A 21,746-nucleotide genomic window follows, 5' to 3' on the forward strand; every position below is an offset into this window, starting at 1 on the left:
GGAATGTAGTCGAATTAAATCAGGTGATGCTAAGGGAATCAGATTAAGAAACGAGACACTTAAATAGTAGCTGAGTTTAGCTATCTGCGCAGCAAAATAACTGGTGATGGCCGAAGTAGAGAGGATATAAAGTGTAGAGTGGCAATGGCAAGAAAAGCATTTTTGAAGAAGAGAAATTTGTAGCATCGGATATAGATTTAAGTGTTAGGAAGTGTTATCTGAAGGTAGCCACGTATGGAAGTTAAACATGGACGATAAACAGTTTAGATAAAAAAATAATAGAAGCTTTCGAAATGTGGTGCAAGAGAAGAACGCTGAATATTCGATGGGACGATCACGTAACTAACGAGGAAATACTGAGTAGAACAGAGACAAGAAATTTGTGGAGCAACCGGAAGGAGGGATAGGTTGGTAGGACACGTTCTGAGACATCAAAGAATCACCATTTTAGTATTGGAGGACAGCGTGGGGGAGGGGTAAAAATCGAAGAGGTAGACTGAGAGATGAATACAGTAAGCAGATTCAGAGGAATGTAGGCTGCAGTAGTTATTTGGAGATGAAGAAGCTCGCACAGGATGGAGCTGCTATGAGAGCTGCAGCAAACCAGTCTTCAGACTGAAGACTACCATACAGCACAATTACAAATTAACAGCTTTGGGATTTTTTCCCTTTAATTGTACTGTGGATCCTTAATTCTTATCAAATTTCGTAATTCTAGGTCAATGGCAAGTACCCCGTAGGTTTTGACGAGCGACTTTCGAGTATCAAATTATATGACATAAATGGCCATATCTGTTGACTGCTTTGACTTAGAAGCTTAATTTTTTTATACACCGTGTGACGGTGATGAGAAACAAAAAATATTCAACATGCTTATGGTGGGAATTTGAAAATTCCAAAGACAGCGGTGATGTGTAATTAAAAAAATAAAAATAAAAAGCTGAATAAAAGAAACATGGTGGAACTAGCCCAGTTATTCTTTGAGCTCCACTAATGTTACAATCAGAGATAGCACCACGTTAAAAATATCTGAACAATCTGAGTTTTGCTTCATGCTCAAAAGTACCCAAACAGGCTGAATTATTCATCAGAGCTATGTAAAGGTACTGACAATACTGCAGTGTTTCCACGTCTAAAAAGTATTATTAATAAAAAAAACATATTATTCACCACATCTTTGCATAAATTTCTACGATTTTCCAAAGTATTCGATTATTAATAAAAAATACTTAAAAATTTTTCAGTAGTGATGTAACTTAGCACTGGTGATCTGACTTACAAATAACATGCTAAGTGGGCAGTCGATATTTCATCCAAGGCCTACATGAGGCTATGCATAAGAATGAATCTGACCAAACACTATTTAGAGGGAGAAGAAGATACTTCATCAATCAAATATAAATAACGTTATTGACTGACTGATACAGCTTTTTTTATTTGGAACCTACCTCTGGCAGCAAGTTTGTCCAGAGGCGTCATATTTTCTGACAATTCAGCTCAACAAACCGTACTAAAAATGGTGCATTTTTTGAGATCTTTAATGTGTTGTAATACTTAAATTACATATTTTCGTAATACTCAACTATAACTTTGTAATGCTTCAGATATGAAATGTAAACACAAAATGATCAAAGAGAATGATGGACAAGATTCCACAGAGAAAGGGAAGTTCAGTATCTCAGAAGTATGACCTTCTCACCAAAATAAAATTATATTTCAAAATATATAAAGATTTCGAGTACAAAACACATGCAGGTTGCTTATTAAATACGAAACTAAAATTGAAGATCTCTGATCATGAATAAAAATTTGATCTGCCCACCAAAATAAAACTGCCTGTATTATTTTTCAAATACATAAATATTTGGAGTGCAAATTACATGTGGTACTTAATAGTTGTGTTCAGAAAATACACATGGCTCCCTATTGGCATTACTGATATAACTTAGACATTAAGGTGTACTTACCAACTTGATCTCTGTAGCACACTATAAACCAACCGGAATACTGTTTGTATTACTCATCGCAACACACGAGGCACTACTGACGTAATTTACAGGTTAAGGTGCGCTTATCGAGGAATGGCTTAGCTCAGCTACACAATGCAGACTAAATGACACATTGATGAAATGGCGCACTGAAAAGTAGCTTTCAGCTACCCACTATCAACTGCTTTTGAAAGTCACCTAAAGAGCATAGCAGCTCTGTGCTTGGCACAAGGCACAGTAGAGGGAAGTACCCAAAACCGGACAAACATTTGGATTTTTTGTTTCAAAAAAGCAGAATATAGTAAAAAAATAGGCTTTATAAGGATGCAATATTTAGTTTTTGACGTTATGCAACATTTACATTTTACTCTTAGGAAATGTGATTAAAAGTCGCTATAAAAATTATTTTCCAAAATCTTACATTTGCTAAGTTTGAAAAATGGTTGAAAAATCGGACACCTTGTAAAAATAAACAAAATAACATTAAACGTAATTAGAAATATGTGTTAAATCAGAGAAACCATTATCTAATTTAAGAGACAGGTATAATATAACATCATCCAGAAGGTTACAAAATTCTGTTTTTAAAATGCTGAGCTGCTATAGAATGTTCCTGCAGGCCTTGTTTCTGACAGTTTGTTCCGGGACGTTAAAGAAAAAGACTAATCCATTTCCTCCCAGAAGTTTCATCTTTGAAAGAGTGTTCAAAACTATTTCTCCTGTCACTTGTACGGCCATTCTTCAAAAGTCGTTACGAGTAAGCCCAAAGAAAGAAGCTCTCATAGCAAGACAACAGTAAATCAGCTCTAGTTCAAGAACTTTACCCAAAATTCTAGGTCTGCCTTTTTTTTTTTTTTTTTTTGCTGCTTCCTCATGTGTATTGTAGTTCCTGTTAGGCAATCTCTTAAGTGTTGTTTCTGGATCATTAACACGCTTATTGGTCTTCTTCCAACCAATATTCGTTTTCAGAACTGCGGCAATAGCTTTAGTCATTTTAGACGGATTCCAGTTTCTTTGATCTATATTCACCATTATCCACTTGGAATCTGCAAGAGAATTCAAAAGGGATAAGACTGTGTACTAATACAGGCAGACCTTAAACATAAAAAAGTATCTAAATGAAATGGTTGGTCATAAACATTACCCGTAGCTCTTACTATCCAAAAACACGCGTAAATGGGAAGGACTTTTGTTATTATTGTTGTTGTTGTTGTTGTTGTTGTTGTTGCGGTCTTCACTCCAAAGACTGGTCTGATGAAGCTCTCCAAGTTACTGTATCCTGTGCAAGCCTCCTCATCCCCGAATAACTAGTTCAACCTACATCCTTGGGACCCTGTTTTTTACTGTATTCATTTCTTACTCTCCTTCTATGATTTTCCCTTCTCTCCAGCATTAAACTGGTGATGGCTAAATGGTTCAAATGGCTCTGAGCACTATGGGACTCAACTGCTGTGGTCATAAGTCCCCTAGAACTTAGAACTACTTAAACCTAACTAACCTAAGGACAGCACACAACACCCAGCCATCACGAGGCAGAGAAAATCCCTGACCCCGCCGGGAATCGAACCCGGGAACCCGGGCGTGGGAAGCGAGAACGCTACCGCACGACCACGAGATGCGGGCAAACTGGTGATCCCTTGATGTCTCAGAACATGTCCTATAAAACAATCCCTTCTTCGTTTAGTAAAGTTGTGCCATCAATTTCCTTTCTTTCCAGTCTTATTCAGTACCTCCGCATTAACTGCAGGTCTACCCATCTAATCGTCTGAATTTTTCTGTAGCACCACATTTCAAAAGCTTCTATTCTCATCTTGTCTGAACTGTTTATCGTCCATTTTTCACTTCCATACTAGTAGGCCACAATCCAGACAAAATACCTCCAGAAATGACTTCCTAACACATAAACGGAGATGTTGTTAACAAATTTCTCTTCTTCAGAAACGCTTTTCTTTTCATTCGCAAATTGCATCTTTTACCCTCTTCGACCACCATCAATTGTTTTAGTACTCAGATAGCAATACTCTTCTATTACTTTTACTTTCTCGTTTCCTAATCTAGTTCCCTCTGGTTTAATTCGAATACATTCCGTTAGCTTTGTTTTGCTATTGTTGACGTATATCTTTAATCTTCTTTCAAAACACTATCCATTGCATTCAACTGCTCTTCCATGTCCCATGCCTTTTCTGCCAGAATCACAACGTCATCGGCAAACCTCAAGGTTTTTATCTCTTCTCCATGAACTTGAATTCTTTCTGCTGATTTACTTTGATTTTCTTTCCTGCTTGCTCAATCTACATCTACATACATACTTCGCAAAACACCGTACGGTGCGTGGCGGTTGGTACCCTGTAGCATTACTAGTTATTTCCTTTCCTGTTACACTCGCAAATACACTACTGGCCATTAAAATCGCTACACCACGAAGGTGACGTGCTACAGACGCGAAAGTTAACCGACAGGGAGAAGACGCTGTGATATGCAGATGATTAGCTTTTCAGAGCATTCACACAAGGTTGGCGCCGGTGGCGACACCTACAACGTGCTGACATGAGGAAAGTTTCCAACTGATTTCTCATACACAAACAGCAGTTGACCGGCGTTGCCTGGTGAAACGTTGCTGTGATGCCTCGTGTATGGAGGAGAAATGCGTACCATCACGTTTCCGACTTTGATAAAGGTCGGATTCTAGCCTATCGCGATTGTGGTTTATCGTATCGCGACATTGCTGCTCGGGTTGGTCGATATCCAATGACTGTTAGCAGAATATGGAATCGGTAGGTTCAGGAGAGTAATACGGAACGCCGTGCTGGATCTCAACGGCCTCGTATCACTACCAATAGAGATCACAGGCATCTTATCCGCATGGCTGTAACGTATCGTGCAGCCACGTCTCGATCCCTGAGTCAACAGATAGGGACGTTTGCAAGACAACAACCATTTGCACCAACAGTTCGACGACGTTTGCAGCAGCATGGCCTATCAGCTCAGAGACCATGGCTGCGGTTACCCTTTACGCTGCATCACAGACAGGAGACCCTGCGATGGTGTACTCAACGACGAACCTGGGTGCACGAATGGCAAAACGTAATTTTTTCTGATGAATCCAGGTTCTGTTTACAGCATCATGATGGTCGCATCCGTGTTTGGCGACATCGCGGTGAACGCACATTGGAAGCATGTATTCGTCATTGCCATACTGGCGTATCACCCGGCGTGATGGTATGGGGTGCCATCGGTTACACGTCTCGGTCACCTTTTGTTCGCATTGACGGCACTTTGAACAGTGGACGTTACATTTAAGATGTGTTACGACCCGTGGCTCTACCCTTCATTCGATCCCTGCGAAACCCTACATTTCAGCAGGATAATGCACGACCGCATGTTGCAGGCCCTGTACGGGCCTTTCCGGATACAGAAAATGTTCGACTGCTGCCCTGACCAGCACATTCTCCAGATCTCTCACCAATTGAAAACTACTGGTCAATGGTGGCCGAACAACTGGCTCGTCACAATAGGCCAGTCACTACTCTTGATGAACTGTTTTATCGTGTTGAAGTTGCATGTGCAGCTGTACCTGTACACGCCATCCAAGCTCTGTTTGACTCAATGCTCAGGCGTTTCAAGGCCGTTATTACGGCCAGAGGTAGTTGTTCTTGGTACTGATTTCTCAGGATCTATGCACCCAAATTGCGTGAAAATGTAATCACATGTCAGTTCTAGTATAATATATCTGTTCAATGAATACCCGTTTATCATCTGCATTTCTTCTTGGTGTAGCAAATTTAATGGCCAGTAGTGTAGAACGAGGGAGAGACGACTATCTATACGCCTCCATATGAGCCCTAATTTCTCGTATCTTATCTTCGTCCTCCTTACACTAAATGTATGTTGGCGGCAGTATAATCGTTCTGCAGTCAGCCTCAAATGCCGGTTCTCTAGTGTTCCTCGAAAAGAACGTCGCCTTCCCTTCACGGATTCCCATTTAAGTTCCTGAGGCATCACCGTACAGATTGAGTAATATCAGGAATAAACCCCTTCTCACTCGCTTCTCAACTACTGCTTCCATTTATTGCCCGTAGATTCTTTTAACTACTGTCTCGTTTATGTACAAGTTGAAAATAGCCTCTCGCTCCTTTTTTTTTACTCCTCCTACCTGCAGAATTTCAAAGAGAATATTCCAATGAACATTGTGAAAAGTCTCTCAAAGTCTACAAGTGGTATAAACATAGGTTTGCATTTTCTTAATCTGTCTTCAAAGAGAAAACGTAGGATCAGTATTCCTTCACCTTTCCCTGCTTTCCTCCGGAATCCAATCTCGTCTTCCAAAAGGTTGACTTCTACCAGTTTTCCATTCTTCTGTAAAGAATTCGTGTTAGTATCTTGCAACCCTGAGTTACTAAACCGGTAGTTCGGTAATATTCACACCTGTTGCTACCTGCGTTGTTTGGAATTGGAATTATTACATTCTTCTTGAGGCCTGAGGGTATTTCGCCTGTCTTATACATCTTACACACCAGATAGGAGACTTTTGTTACTGTTGGCTCTCTCAAAGCTATCAGTAATTCTGACTGAGTGACGTTTACTCAAGGGGACTTGCTTCGACTTAGGTATTTCAGTGCTCAGTCAAATTCTTCTCGCAGTATCAAATATCCCTTGTTATCTTAATCTAAGTCCTCTTTCCTTTCATATACCTTGCATAGACCCTCTTTATATTCCTTCCATCTTTCAGGTTCCCTTCTTTGCTTAGTACTGGTTTTCCACTTGAGCTCTTCGTATTCATACTGCTGCTTCTATTTTCTCCAAAGGGTTCTTTAATTTTCCTGTAGGCGATATTTATCTTTCCCCTAGTGATATGTGCTTCTATATTCTTGCATTTGTCCTCTTGTCTTTCCTTCTTAGCCGTTTTGCACCTCCTGTTATTTTCATTTTTTAGACTTTTGTATTCTCTTTCCCTTGCTTCAGTTGCTGAATTTTTATATTTTCTCCTTTCATCAATTAATTTCAATACCTCCTGTGATTTCTAATAGGCCTAGTCATTTTACCTATTCCATTCTCTGCTGCCCTCACTTTTCCATCTCTGAAACTAACCCATCTGTCTTCTACTACATTACTATCCTATGTTGTAGTCAATCATTACCTAATGTTCCCTCTGAACTCTTAATAAACTGTGGTTCTTTCAGCTTTTTGTAGTCTCTTCTGGTTCCGAAATGAGTGTGCTACCATTCTACAACCAATCTGTAACCTCCCGGTGTCTACATACCTCTTCCACGCATACTACCTTTTTTCACTGAAAGGCTTATCTGCAGATATTTAGGAGAAATAACGAAATATTTATGACGATGAAAACATGTAATTACAAACTGATAAGCAACAAGCAAAGTGGGCGGCTCTCCGCTAAAAATTAGTAGAAGTCTTAACCGCTACTTACACTTGAATACAGTATAGTTCAGGAGAATGCAGAATCGCTTTAGCGGGAGGGGGGGGAGTCCACTTTAGAACACTTTTCTCTAGTAGTAACCCCTTCCCATAATATTTACCTATAACTGTTATTCCAGAAAAAACTGCACAAATATCCCTTCCGATGTTGATAACATTTCAAACTGGTGAACATATTGGTAACTGGCTTTAAATGTTCAGACGTGCAAAACTGTGCAGTTCAGAAACCGCTAAAAATCATGAGTCCTATTATTACAATATTAGTAACCCACAAGTGAAATCAGTCAACTGATACAAATGCGTGGATTTAAAAATTTATAGGCATTTGCAGTGGAACAATCACATAGACTCAAGTGAAAAAAAACTCGTGCTGTATATCGTAGAATATTGCTCATGTGTGTGGGCCCCGTACGAACTAAGTTGAAAGTCTTCCGCAAAGGGTGGCAAGAATGGTAACCGGTTTGTTATACTCACTGCAGAGTGGCATGAAAATGTTGGAAAGCCCATCATATAACTTTCTCTTGGGCTACAATGGAACGGCTGCTTAGGATATATCACCAGTTTTTAGAAGGGACTCAGTCGAGACTGAAATGACCAGTCTATTGCCGGTACACTGAATTCGTGTGTCGTGTGTGTGTTTGCTGCTTACGGGCGCTCAACGGCGAGGTTATGAGCACCCTTACACCCGTCTTGCACACATTCCCCCTACGATCATATTTTTTCATGTGCTCATTCGTAATTGATAGTACACAAAAAACAGTAAAACTGCTCTCACGTCCTGTTAACTCTCCTGCGTAATTACCAATTAGACAACAAGACATTCTTGTGTTTTCGATGGCAAACGGAACTGCATGATAAAGCTTCATCCCAGGCACTACAAGTTCTCAGCAGACATTTAAATTCTTTACGGAGACGCCACTTGTATTTTCGCGATTTCCATCACTTCGAAACCCTTCTCCACTGTATCACGTACCACTGAGATTGGCAACCAGCACCATCGAGGTGTTGCACTGGTGGGACAATGGCGTTTAATTCAGGTATCAGTGGTTAAAATTCCCATCCGACGGTCCAGATTTGGGTTTTCCCTGGCTTCCCTAAACCCAGTAAGGCAAATACCAGGATGCTTATGTTCCTCATCCTACCCAACACGATCTTGTGCTTCATCTCAAATGACCTCGTCATCGACCAAACGTTAAATTCTCTCAGTGGAGCACAAGAACACACGTGTAGTACTTTAAGAGTGTTAACTGAAATAATGTAGGCACTGCAGATGTTAATTTGCTATTTGTTGCTCAGACAGTGACGAAATGCAAGTACGCTTCTCAGTCTACTTTTGCTTGATGCCGCAGCTCTAGCACGCGGGCGATGGTGCCCCTCAGGTAAATACACTACTGGCCATTAAAATTGCTACACCACAAAGGTGACGTGCTACAGACGCGAAATTTGACCGAAAAGAAGAAGATGCTGTGATATGCGAATGATTAGCTTTTCAGAGCATTCACACAAGGCTTGCGCCGGTGGCGACACCTACAACGTGCTGACATGAGGAAAGTTTCCAACCGATTTCTCATACACAAACAGCAGTTGACCGACGTTGCCTGGTGAAACTTTGTTGTGATGCCTCGTGTAAGGATGAGAAATGCGTACCATCACGTTTCCGACTTTGATAAAGGTCGAATTGTAGCCTATCGCGATTGCGGTTTATCGTATCGCGACATTGCTGCTCGCGTTGGTCGAGATCCAATGACTGTTACCAGAACATGGAATCTGTGGGTTTGGGAGGGTAATACGGAACGCCGTGCTGGATCCCAATGGCCTCGTATCACTAGCAGTCGAGATGACAGACATCTTATCCGCATGGCTGTAACGGATCGTGCAGCCACGTCTCGATCCCTGAGTCAACAGGTGGGGACGTTTGCAAGACAACAACCATCTGAACGAACAGTTCGACAACGTTTGCAGCAGCATGGACTATCAGCTCGGAGACCATGGCTGCGGTTACCCTTTACGCTGCATCACAGACAGGAGCAGCTGCGATGGTGTACTCAACGACGAACCTGTGTGCACGAATGGCAAAACGTCAATTTTTCGGATGAATCCAGGTTCTGTTTACAGCATCATGATGGTCGCATCCGTGTTTGGCGACATCGCGGTGAACGCACATTGGAAGCGTGTATTCGTCATAGCCATACTGGCGTATCACCCGGCGTGATGGTATGAGACGCCATTGGTTACACGTCTCGGTCACCTCTTGTTCATATTGACGGCACTTTGAACAGTGGATGTTACATTTAAGATGTGTTACGACCCGTGGCTCTACCCTTCATTCGATCCCTTCGAAACCCTACATTTCAGCAGGATAATGCACGACCGCATGTTGCAGGCCCTGTACGGGCCTTTCTGGATACAGAAAATGTTCGACTGCTGCCCTGACCAGCACATTCTCCAGATCTCTCACCAATTGAAAACGGCTGGTCAATGGTGGCCGAGCAACTGGCTCATCACAATACGCCAGTCACTACTCCTGATGAACTGTGGTATCGTGTTGAAGCTGCATGGGCAGCTGTACCTGTACACGCCATCCAAGCTCTGTTCGACTCAATGCCCAGGCGTATCAAGGCCGTTCTTACGGCCAGAGGTGGTTGTTCTGGGTACTGATTTCTCAGGATGTATGCACCCAAATTGCGTGAAAATGTAATCACACGTCAGTTCTAGTATAATATATGTGTCCAATGAATACCCGTTTACCATCTGCATTTATTCTTGGTGTGGCAATTTTAATGTAGCATGCAGGTCTGGAGATAAGGCCAGTGTTCTCTGTTTTCTTGCCGAGGGGTCTCGTTTGAGATGTGGAGGCACTGCCGGCAGCGACTGAGCGTATTGAGTGTACCTTGCTGCAAACCGTGGCTCATTCCGTCTGTCTGGGTTCAAATGTCTTCCCCGGCTCTTAACAGACGGATGGCTGATTTTATGAAGATAGTTAACCTCGCTCGTGGGGTGGAAGCAGACCTTTGTAGTATCTTTTCCAGAACCCACCGCGGTCCTCTGGTCTGGGTTTGGAGCCGAGAGGAAGGCTTAAACCAGAGGCTAAGACTATTCTGCGACTATCTTCAATGCGACTTTCTCGACCTACGCTTCTGGGTGGAGAAATGTATAACACTTCTTAATACGTCAGTTGTGCGCTGCACGCAGGACGCTACTAGCAGGGTAGCAGATTACGTCTGACACGCTCATGTGAGATTTTTGGAATAGAAAAATCCGTTCATATGCCCAGAAAGACGCGTTCCCACTCCAGACGTGGTAGCACTCATCACAGAGGATTGGAGAAAGAAAACGTTAATATCGTATTAGGTAAATGCAGGGGCGTCTATGGCAAGAACACGGAACCTGTCTCGCTAATAAAAGGTAACAATGCCCAGATAGTACTGCGAACAGAAAGCTGGATAAAGCCAGATGTCAGCAGCAATGAAGTTCGAAATTCCTACTGGAGTCTCGTATATCGCAAAGATAGGTTTAAAGCTGGTGATGGAAGCATGTTTATAGCAATAAAAACTAACATAACATCTACTGAGATTAGTATAGGTTCAGATACGAAATAGTTTGGGTGCAGGTAAGTGTTAAAAGTGGATGAAACATGACCATCAGATGTTTCGTAGATCCTCTGTGTCACCAGAAGTAGTGGTAGAACACCTAAGAGAAAACTTGAAAAATGTATTGCGTAAGTTTCCTGGCCGTGTTATAATTTTAGGAGCAGATTTTAACTTATCAGCTGTTGACTAGGAGACTAAATTGAGTATGCTGGCTAGTAGGGACAGAGAGTCGTGTGAAATTGTTTTAAGTGCTTTATCAGAAAATTACTTTGAGCATTTATCAGAGAACCGACTCGTCAAGATAATATCTTAGACCTGCTGTTGACAAATGGACACGAACTTTTCGACTAAATTCGCTTAGAACAGGGAACCAGTAATCATGAGGGCCTTACTGCATCAGTAGATAGTAACACAAAGGAAGTTAGGAATTCCTTTCGGTTTAGTAAGGGGGAGAAGAGACAGATTTCAGATTACCTGACGTGTCAACACGCAAATTAATCTCCAGCACTGATGCTGTTGAGCATCAACGGACGAAGTTCAAGAGTTTCGTACAATACGCTTGAGACAGGTAAGTGCCTAGCAAAGTTGTGAGGGATGGAAAAGACACACCGTGGTTCGACAACAGAGTTAAAAAATAAAATTCTATCTACCAACTTGACAGAAAATTATCAGAAATTTTGGTTGTATGTTAAATCAGTAAACATATCGAAACAATCTATGTAGACACTGTGACCATAGTGGCACTAAAACAGAGGGTGACACAGAAAACGCCGAAATATTAAACGTATATTTCCAAAATTGCTTCCCCTTTTAAATAGTCGCACAAATGACAAAATGACACATATCGAAAGAAGTGAGTAAGGGATAGAAAAGCAGCTGAAATCGTTCAATGGAGGTTAGACCACTGGACCTAAAGGCATACCAGTACTATTCTACACAGAGTATGCGAAAGAATTTGCCCGTCTCCTGGCAGCAGTGCGCCATTGGTGTTTCGAGGAGTGAGGTGTTCCTGATGATTAGGAAAAACTAGCACAGATCATTCCAGTTTCCAAGGAGGGCTGTTGAACAGACGCATAAAACTGTAGGCCTATATCTCTGACGTCAGTCTGTTACAGAATTTCGGAAAAAGTCTTATGCTCGCGTATTATGACATTTCTGGAAACTGAAAGTGTCCTCTCTAGGAATCAACATGGTTTTCTAAAATAACGACCTTGTGAGACCCAGCTCTCTCTGTTCATCCGCGAAACCTAGAAGCAGTAGATAACAGGCGTGCTTGTAAATGGCGTGTTCCTCACCTTCCGAAAAAGGCGTTCAATACCTGGTTCACACTGTCGCCTGGTAAACAAAATACGAGCGTACAGAATATCAGTCCAATGGTATGGCTGGACTGAAGAATTCCTACCAAACCGAATGGTGCATGTCATTTTTGAACGGAGAGAAGTGCTCAGACGAAAAAGTAACTTCGAGCTTGCCCCCAGGAAGTGGTATACGACCATTACTTTTCACACCATATATAAGTGACCGATGTCATAAACGTTGTGCACGACCTCGTACACAATGGTAAGGAGAGTTGGGCTACAGACTGATGCGGCATCTGTTGCCACAGGAAAGCTGGACAGGAGCAGAAATGATTAGCGAGTAAGTTAACACAATAACAGAAGATTTTCGTAGCTTGCATTTGACGTGCAGGAGCTGGAGGCGTGGCTCAGCGGGCACGCTCCATGGGGTCCGCCGTATCCCGCACGACAGCTACCGGCGTCTGACAGAAACTTGCAGTTCTGTTGCCAATTTTATGACACTCGTGGGGTGTTATCGATACGTGATATCACAGGAAATTCCATAAGCCTTTTCGTGGAGGATGATTTTTACACAGAGGAGTTCCAACGCTAGAGAATTATAGCGGAATGCAGGAAGACCTGAAGAGGTTTGACACTTGGTGCAGGGAGTGGCAGTTGATCCTCTACATAAACAAATGTTACATATTGCGAATACGTAGACAGAAAGACCCTTTATTGTATGATTACACGATTGGAGAACAATTACTGGAAGTAGTCACTTCCATAAAATACATAGGAGTATGAGTACAGAGCGATTTGGAACGGAACGACCACATAAAATTAATTGCGGGTAAGGCAGATGTCAGGCTGAGATTCATTGGAAGAATCCTCAGGAAATGTATTCCATTAACAAAGGTATCGTTGCAGGTTCATTTAGGAAGAGCGAAAGCATCATGGAGATGCTCTCAACTCCAGAGGCAGTCGCCGCAAGAGAGGCGTTCTGGATCATGGTGCAATTCCGAGAGAGTACGCCCCTAAAGGAGTCAACGAATACTTTGCTTCCTCATACGTATATCTCGCGAAAAGACCACGAAAATAAAATTAGAGAGATTCGAACCCCGAAGCATACGCGACTGGAACAGGTAAAGGGGGAAGTGACAATGGTACACAGTGTACCCGCTGCCACATACCGTAACGCTGCTTACGGTGTGTAGATGTAGATGTACCAGACAAAAGAGAAAGAGTAATCTTCTTCTTTAGTTCATGACAGGTGAAAATGACTCGACTCAAGTGAGCGCCTAACACACCGCTAGAAAGATGAAAAAAAAAAAAATGAAACAACGCTTTATTGAAACATGAAACCGAACGGGTTGCGTTGTGGATGAGCAAGTGGAGATGTATTGCACAGTACAGATTACGTGCCATAGCGAGGGGTAAAAATGTTGTGTGACTAGGGTCCCCCGTCGGATAGACCTTTCGCCGGGTGCAAGTCTTTTATTTTACGCCACTTCGGTTACTTGTGCGTCCATGGGGATGAAATGATGATGATAAGGACAACACAACACCCAGTCCCTGAGAGGAGAAAATCTCCGACCCAGCCGGGAAACGAACCCGGGCCCTTAGGATTGACATTCTGTATCGCTGACCACTATCTTCTTCTCCCTTTTTTTCTGTTCTTCATAGTTCGTTGCAATTGTTCGTGGCGGACGTCTCCTGACACCCGTTGAAGTTCATTATTGACCCATTCACTCAGTTTTTTTATTACAGAGGGCAGCTAACCCTCTGACCGAACACGCTGAGCTACCGTGCCGGCTATAAATAGTAGTGGTAAACTGTTGGCTGTAACAAATTGAGTGAGGCACGACATCTTTTCTGGAGTATATAAAGGCGGCCAAAGAGGTTGCGTAAGCCCAGTCAGTCGACAGCCGAGTATCTGTTCAGTGCATGCTGCGAGGCGGTTATATCAAATCAGCTACCTTTGCCTAGAGAATGAATCTCTCATTAGTTGAGTAATGATTTCAGATGTGATTGTAGATAACTGCTGAACGACCATCCACTGCACACATCCTGACTCAAGAGTCTCTTTTGTTATCGATCTGCTACTTAAAACGTTAATTGGAACAGTAGCAGCCAAACAACATAGCAGAGGCGATAAAGATGAAATGATTGTTAAACGATTGACTGCTCATCGAAAGAGCTCTTCCTGTGGCTATTAACCGAATGTGCCTGCTTCTGCACAACACGAATTATGGCGGTACCAGTCATATCATTACGACGTAATGCGTGACCTAGCACTTATTTAAAAATGGTCGAGAAACCCGTTAGGAGCAGTGACCACTTTGTTCAGTATGAGGGAACCTGACATGCTCTGCATTGCTCGCGCAAAGCCCACTTGATATTCGCACGACGTAGGTACAGCACGCATCACCCAGCACATCAGTACCAGTTCACAAAACCACACATCTGCGTTACTGATATGGTTGGGAGGAGGATACAGGGGATGCTGGAGTGGAAGGCTGAGCAACAAATTGAGTATAGAATATAAAATGTAATTTATTACGCAAGAAAATTCATGCGAGGTATCGGTAACAACATACTGACATACAACTTGTTCAGTTTAAATGTACATCAGCTGATTTAACATAAATCATCAACAAGTTATCTAACATCAAACAATCTGCAAATATGAGATTTAAACCTTTCCCAAAATTTTAATGCTTGTAAAATGTTATTACGAAACACAGGAAATTACCAAACTGGTCACTGTATTTAAGCCTTACATAACCTAATGGGCACAATGGCTTACAGGAAATAATATCACAGACGTATAGCAATACCTGTCCACTACAGCACTGTCTTACGTGACCTTGTGTGCCACAATGATTCACAGAACCCACTCATATAGTTAAATGGTAAATATTACCCACAATGGGGCTTGCGTTATAATCTTACGAAGCACACCGATTTACCAAGACAATGCAATTAATGCCAAGTACAGTCTGGTCCAGAATAACGAGTGCCCTATCACTGATTAAACTACTCAGATTCAGTAATGGACTGTTTTACAAGGCAAGCACATTCAGTTCAGACAAGTTAACAGGACAGTGTGTCCATTTGAATTTTACCACAGAAATCCATCAATAGTCGTAGGCCAGACAGTTATTCGAAAAGGATTGATAACAAGTTACCGCACTGTTGGTGGTTAGCACTAAACCCCTGGCGTGCGACAGATGTGTGGACCAGAAACCCCGTTGCAATAGGAGCCGTTAACAACAGTACGCACAGAACTCTTTCTAAAACCACACCGTGAAATGACGTCAAAGGGGTTTACAAAACAGTTTAACACTCAACAGTAGTGAGTAAGAGAAAAGGACAAACCCCCCCCCCCCCCCACACACACACACACACGGCAGTTATAATTAGCCTTGAATTATCCCTAGCCGTGGTTAAGAATGAATTAATTTTAATCCAACAGGTTTACAGTGGTGTCACAGTAGACGTAAACTTTACTTGACTAGCGTGACAATTTGGGCGTCCCTTAACTGACATAAATTCAGTAACAAACTGAAACGCAATGTAAAGACACTCAAGTAAGGGTATTGTGAAACACTTCATCAACAATTTAAGCAAACACGCCCACATAGGCACTCCAGTTCATACGTAAATCAACCAGGGCACAAGTCTGTATTTCGACACGCGACGTGGGAACACTCACTGCTCAGCGGCGCAAGCCAGAATACGACATAAAGAAGTCTCGCTGTAACTCCACCAGATGAAGAGGAGGAGCACACGGCACAGTTACGCGAGAAGCTCTACGTCACATACACTGATGGTACTATGCGAGGTACTCGTTGACAAGATACTGCCACTGCAAGGTGCGCTGGGAGATCCTAGCATACGATAACAGACCATCTTAATTGCGAATGCTTCAGGAATTCCTCTGCATTTGGTCATTCGTTTCCGTGGCTGTTGTCCATGACCTTCAGAGTTCTTGAGCGCTGGTACAGCGTCGTTATTGTAAATCCTTCTGATATGACGTTCAAGACATATTGCTGAAGCCTCCTTTCAGGAACTGACTACACATTGTGGCATCCTGATGTACTGAAACTAGTTACCGTACACTGTTTCCAGCGTTCATCCCCCTAGATGTGAAGAAGAAAGGGTGGTGGAGTGGTGGTGCCTTGTTTGTTTTTATGTCTGGATAGTCCGGTAAGGTCCTCGTAGCACTGACAGGCGGTAGCCGTTGCCGCCAATAGTTGAAAGCCACCGATACTGTATAAATTGTTCAGCCGTTTAGCAGTTTCGACTGTCTCTGCGTCGCAATGTACAGAGGTCAGGAATGAAGGACTCAGGTAGAAGGCCTACCTACAACAGAATATGCTACTGGAATTACGCGGTACCATTACCCAATAGTTTTTTTCCATCATTTCTCAAGATTGCGTCAGAATAGTTATCGCAGGCTATGACTGTACAGTTATCAAGTGTCGTAATCACCACTGAGAACATCCGGCTACAGTCGACGTCACAAATTGTGATTACAGCAGATAAGCAGGAGGCTGATTAAGAGATGCTGACTAATTTTTTCCTACAGCTATATATCTCCAAAAGTCTCCATTCACTTGACTGCACCTCTTACAATATATTGCCGTCTTCAGACACAAGAAACGCTGGAATATTGGAGGGACGCGGATTTCACGTTTTAATTCGATCGGAGCTTCTCCTCTAGCGACCGCGCTGCGACGTTAGACTATGCTCCGAAAAGGATCGAGGATTTAGCCATTTTAGTTACACTTTCTCATCTGTAGAAGTATTAAAGCAAATGTCTTCTTTACGGGACAGCGACCGTCTCTTAAAAACACTCAAGAACTCTTGAAAAGAGGTATACAGTGTGATGCGACAGTTGTTGAAGCACTCGCTATAAGGTTTACTAAAGTAGGCGATAAATGCGTTGAGTGCAAAAGCCAAATTGTCTTTCTAGCGTTGTTGGTAGTCAACTGCCACGAAATTGCCCAATATCAGAACGTATTCTGGGCTCAAAGGTAATGCTGAATCTCCAAACTTCTTCGTGGATTCAAAAAAGATCCTCTATGCGAAATGCAACTAGCACCTTTGTCTCATCATATCCTGAAAGTCACGGATAAAGTCAATAAGATGGATGCAGCATTTCTTCACTTCCAGAAAGTTTCTGACTCGATATCACAGCAACGATTATTAACGAAAGTATGATCGCAGGAAACTAAGTTTGTAGCTGGACTGAGGATTTCTTGGCAAGGAGAGCGTAACACGTTATTTTCGATGGAGAATCTTAGGTAGATGTAGTAGTAAGCCATAGCGAAACGTGGTGGAGCTCTTGAAAGTCATGTTGCATGTTAAAAATCCGTCAAGCCATATTAATAGTAACTGCAGACTTTTTACAGATCATGTGCCATCTATAACGAAACACTGTCTGAAAAACTCTCTGTTGTTAATATTCAGTAAGTTACTGATAAGATTGGAGCAAGGAGTAACAACTTGCTTAAATTTTCAGAAAACATTTGGCACTTCGCAAAACGCAAAAAGTAGTCTCATATGACTACAATATCAGTGAGCCACAACTGGAATCACTCAACTCATACAAGTACATGAAGGCAGGAATGTGTGGAGCAAAGAAATGGAGTGATGAAATAGGTAAAATAGGTAGCAGACTTCGATTCTTTGGTGGGATAGTGAGTAAATGTACTCAATCTAGCAAGGATACTGCTTACAAAACACTCGTGTGCAGCACATCATAGTGTACTACAGAAATGTGAGGTATCCATGCCAAATAGGACTTATAGAGGATATTTCACGTAGACAGAGGACAGTACGAAAGGGCAAAGGTTTGTTTGACGGACGAGAAAGCTTAAAGAAAAGACTGAAAAACCTAAACTGGCAGACCCTTGAATTATCCTGCTAAGCCTATTAACAAATTTTTAAGAACCAGTATTCAGTACATAACCTGGGCATACACTGCAGTCTCTCAGGGACAGCGAATACAACATTACAGTGCGCACACGGGCACTTCAACAGTCAGTCTTCACCACGTACGGGAATGGAACTGCTGTAAACCCTAGTAAGTGGTGCAGTGCGGAGTATTCTCTGCCACCCATTTCACAGAGTTTTGCAAAGTATGGATGTGGATGTAGAACGAGAAAGCAGGTGACATAATGGTGTGGGAACAGTACTTTGGCGGCAGCTTAGATCCTACCATTTACATGATAATCTGCCATTCTTTGCGAGGAGTTTTGGTACAAATCGAAAATCTTCGATACATCGAACCGTTTGTGGAGCTTAACGAACTATTTAACGACAAACACACGCAAACACATACACACGCATACACACAAGAGACACTCCTTTATTTTCACTATCGAAGAATTATTTTGTGGCTGATGGTTTGTTGATGAGATAGAGATTGCGCGATAACATTATGGAACTCATATACATGCTTGTATATGTTACAGGTACACCCTGCCGCTTTTCAGAGAGGGTTACTCGAAGGATCTGACCGTGGACGATCTCTTCGAACCCCTTGACCATGATACATCTGCCCGTCTGGGGGACCAACTTGAAAAGTAAGTGATATTATACATAGCTGTACCATGACTTTGTTGTTATGTCTTTACGATCAACGGCTTAACTGAAATAATGAGTAAGTGTAACGTAATGTACATGAAAAGAAACAGAAAAAAGGATAAACGACAGCACTCGTGATACCATCTCCTATTCGTGATTGCAAACAAAGTGATCAAAAAAATATCAAGAAACAACCTACCACATGATGTCCCACCTAGGATTCGGATAAGCGCGCCGCACCGGGTAGAATCTGCCCCCCCCCCCCCCCCCGCCCCCCGAATTAACGACGAGAGTCGGAGTGGTTTTTAGTCGGTTTCCCACAGCTTACTATGTATATAGTAGGCTATGCCCACGTTCGCCTCAATTCGACAATTTGCAAACATTTTGACGACTTTCTCACGCTTTCAAATGAGATAACACTAGATGCAGACAGATAGGATACTAAGATCTGACCCCGGTGGACGGGGGATGGAAGGTTTGGGGCATGAGGCTGGCTACACTACCACTAACGTTGTCAAATTAACGTAGCGACCCTGTGAGATACGGAGTAAGGCCAGAAAGAAGAAGAACTGTGCCAAATGATATGGATGATTGTGTATTTCTGAATACAGGGTGATTTTTTCCACCGTGTAAAAACTCTAGGGACTGATCGATGAGAGTATACGGAACAAAAAAGGTCTAATGAGCTTCTGTCCGGAAATGCATGGTTTCCATGTTAGAGACCATTTATTCAATCATACTTTGTTATCAAATCTTGTTACAGAGACTGGGGTTTAATACCCACCTATCACATAGCCACGGTTAATTAAGTATGCATGGTTCCTCCTGGACGGCGGTACTGTTCTTCATTTCTCTTGCTGAGTCACCTTGTAGTGGATATGATACAGCGTTGTACACGACGGTTCTGTATTCTAATTGAGAGCTTACCGACATGGTGTTTACTAACGGAAAGGCAAATGGCAACTGGCGGCGGACAGCACGGTTGTATCAGGAGACCTATCCCCACTGATAGCAACCACAGCATCCAATGTTTGCAACAGTGTTTCGCCGTTTGCGACAGGGCCGCTTCAGGAAGCAGGAAATCATGATGACGTACCTGAAATGTTCGGACACTAGACTTGGAGGAAAGTGTGATTAACACTGTGGAAGGCGACCGCCGTGTCAGTAGCAGGCATTAGGCCCGCCAGGACAGGTCAGCCAGACGACCGTGTGGAACATTCTCCATGACAATTGTTGCTGCCCTTATCACTTAACAGCGTGTGCAGGGCTTACTAGAGACAGATTTTCCACATCGAGAGCAGTTTTGTGACTGGTTTCCTCACCAGGCAACAGGGATTCCGGGATCTGTGTCAGCCATCCTATTCACAGATGAGGCCACCTTTACTCGGAGTGGTATCTTCGACTTTCATAACAGTCATTAATGGGATAGAATGCAGAACCCCCATGTTACAGCCACAGCGAATCATCAGTATCGCTGCAGCCGGAATGTGTGGACTGGGATAATTGGCGACCGTATTTTGGGACCCGTCTTCCTTCAACGTCACCTAACAGGCCGTAACTATCGGCGTTTCTTGAGGGTGACTTTGTTTCCCCTGCTGGAAGAAGTGATATTGATGATTCAAAGGTTTATGTGGCTGCTACATGATGGCGCTCCAGCCCACTTCGCCGTTAACATCCAGACGCAACTCAATCGTGTATTCCCTGGTCGACGAATCGGACGAGGGGTCAAGTTGCTCGTTCACCGGATCGCAATCCGTGCGATTTCTGGTCATGGGGACATCTCAAAAGTGTCATGTATGAAGAGCCTATTCCGGATGTGGAGAAACTGGAGCGGCGTATTCATGCTGTCTTTGACACTGTTCGGATGCAGCCTGGCCGATGTGAACGTGTGAGACGGAACATACACTATGTGATCAAAAGTATCCGGACACATGACTGAAAATGACTTACAAGTTCGTGGCGCTCTCCATCGGTAATGCTGGAATTCGATATGGTGTTGGCCCACCCTTAGCCTTGATGAGAGCTCCCATTCTCGCAGGCATACATTCAATCAGGCGCTGGAAGGTTTCTTGGGGAATGGCAGCCGATTCTCCACGGAGTGCTGCACTGAGCAGAGGTATCGATGTGGTATTCTCAGCACACTCTTGACACTCTGGATCTCGGAATACTGAATTCCCTAACGATTTCCGAAATGGACTGTCCCATGCATCTAGCTCTAACTACTATTCCTCGTCCAGAGTCTGTTAATTCCCGTCGAGCGACCATAATGTGTGTGTGTGTTTTAGGTTTACGGGCGCTAAACAGCGTGGTCATCAGCGCCCAACGAGCGACCATAATGATACCAGAAACCTTTCCACATAAATCGCTTCAGTACAAATGACAGTTTCGAGCCCACAAACCACCGGACCGTAATTTACAGTAGACTTCTGGTGCCACGTATCTACCAAGAATTTTTTATATCCATGCCATGCAGAATCGCTGCTATATTGCATTCAAAATGTGGCGCAACACGCTACCCAGCAGGTGGGAAACAAGGACCCTGGAGTAGAAGACGTTCCATAAGAAATACAGATACCGCTGGCAGAAACAGCCATGACAAAACTGTTCACCCTGGTGAGCAAGGCTGAAGTACTTTCAGATTTCAAGAAGAAGGTAATAAATACAATTCCAAAGAAAGCAGGTGCTCACAGGTGTGAATATTAGCGAATTTTCAGTTTAATGTCATTGTTGCAATATATTGACGCTATTTATTTGCAGCAGAGAAGAAAAGCATGTAGAAGCCGACATTGGGTAAGATTAGTTTGACTTCCGGAGAAATGTAGGAGCAAGTAAGGAAATACTGAGCTTACGACACATATTAT

The 21,746-nt window shown here is 42.8% G+C and overlaps 1 protein-coding gene across 3 annotated transcripts in view; it reads left to right on the forward strand.

Annotated features, from left to right (window-relative positions):
- The window catches only part of LOC126162587 (ATP-binding cassette sub-family C member 4-like), a 318,245-nt gene that overhangs the window by 81,194 nt on the left and 215,305 nt on the right, over positions 1-21,746 (forward strand). For all 3 annotated transcript variants that reach the window (XM_049919187.1, XM_049919189.1, XM_049919188.1), the window contains exon 3: positions 18,774-18,884. In XM_049919187.1, the coding sequence (XP_049775144.1) occupies positions 18,774-18,884 (111 nt within the window). The remainder of the gene's footprint in view (positions 1-18,773; positions 18,885-21,746) is intronic.

The sequence above is a fragment of the Schistocerca cancellata genome, chromosome 2, assembly GCF_023864275.1.
Source record: "Schistocerca cancellata isolate TAMUIC-IGC-003103 chromosome 2, iqSchCanc2.1, whole genome shotgun sequence".
NCBI classification, from domain to species: domain Eukaryota; kingdom Metazoa; phylum Arthropoda; class Insecta; order Orthoptera; family Acrididae; genus Schistocerca; species Schistocerca cancellata.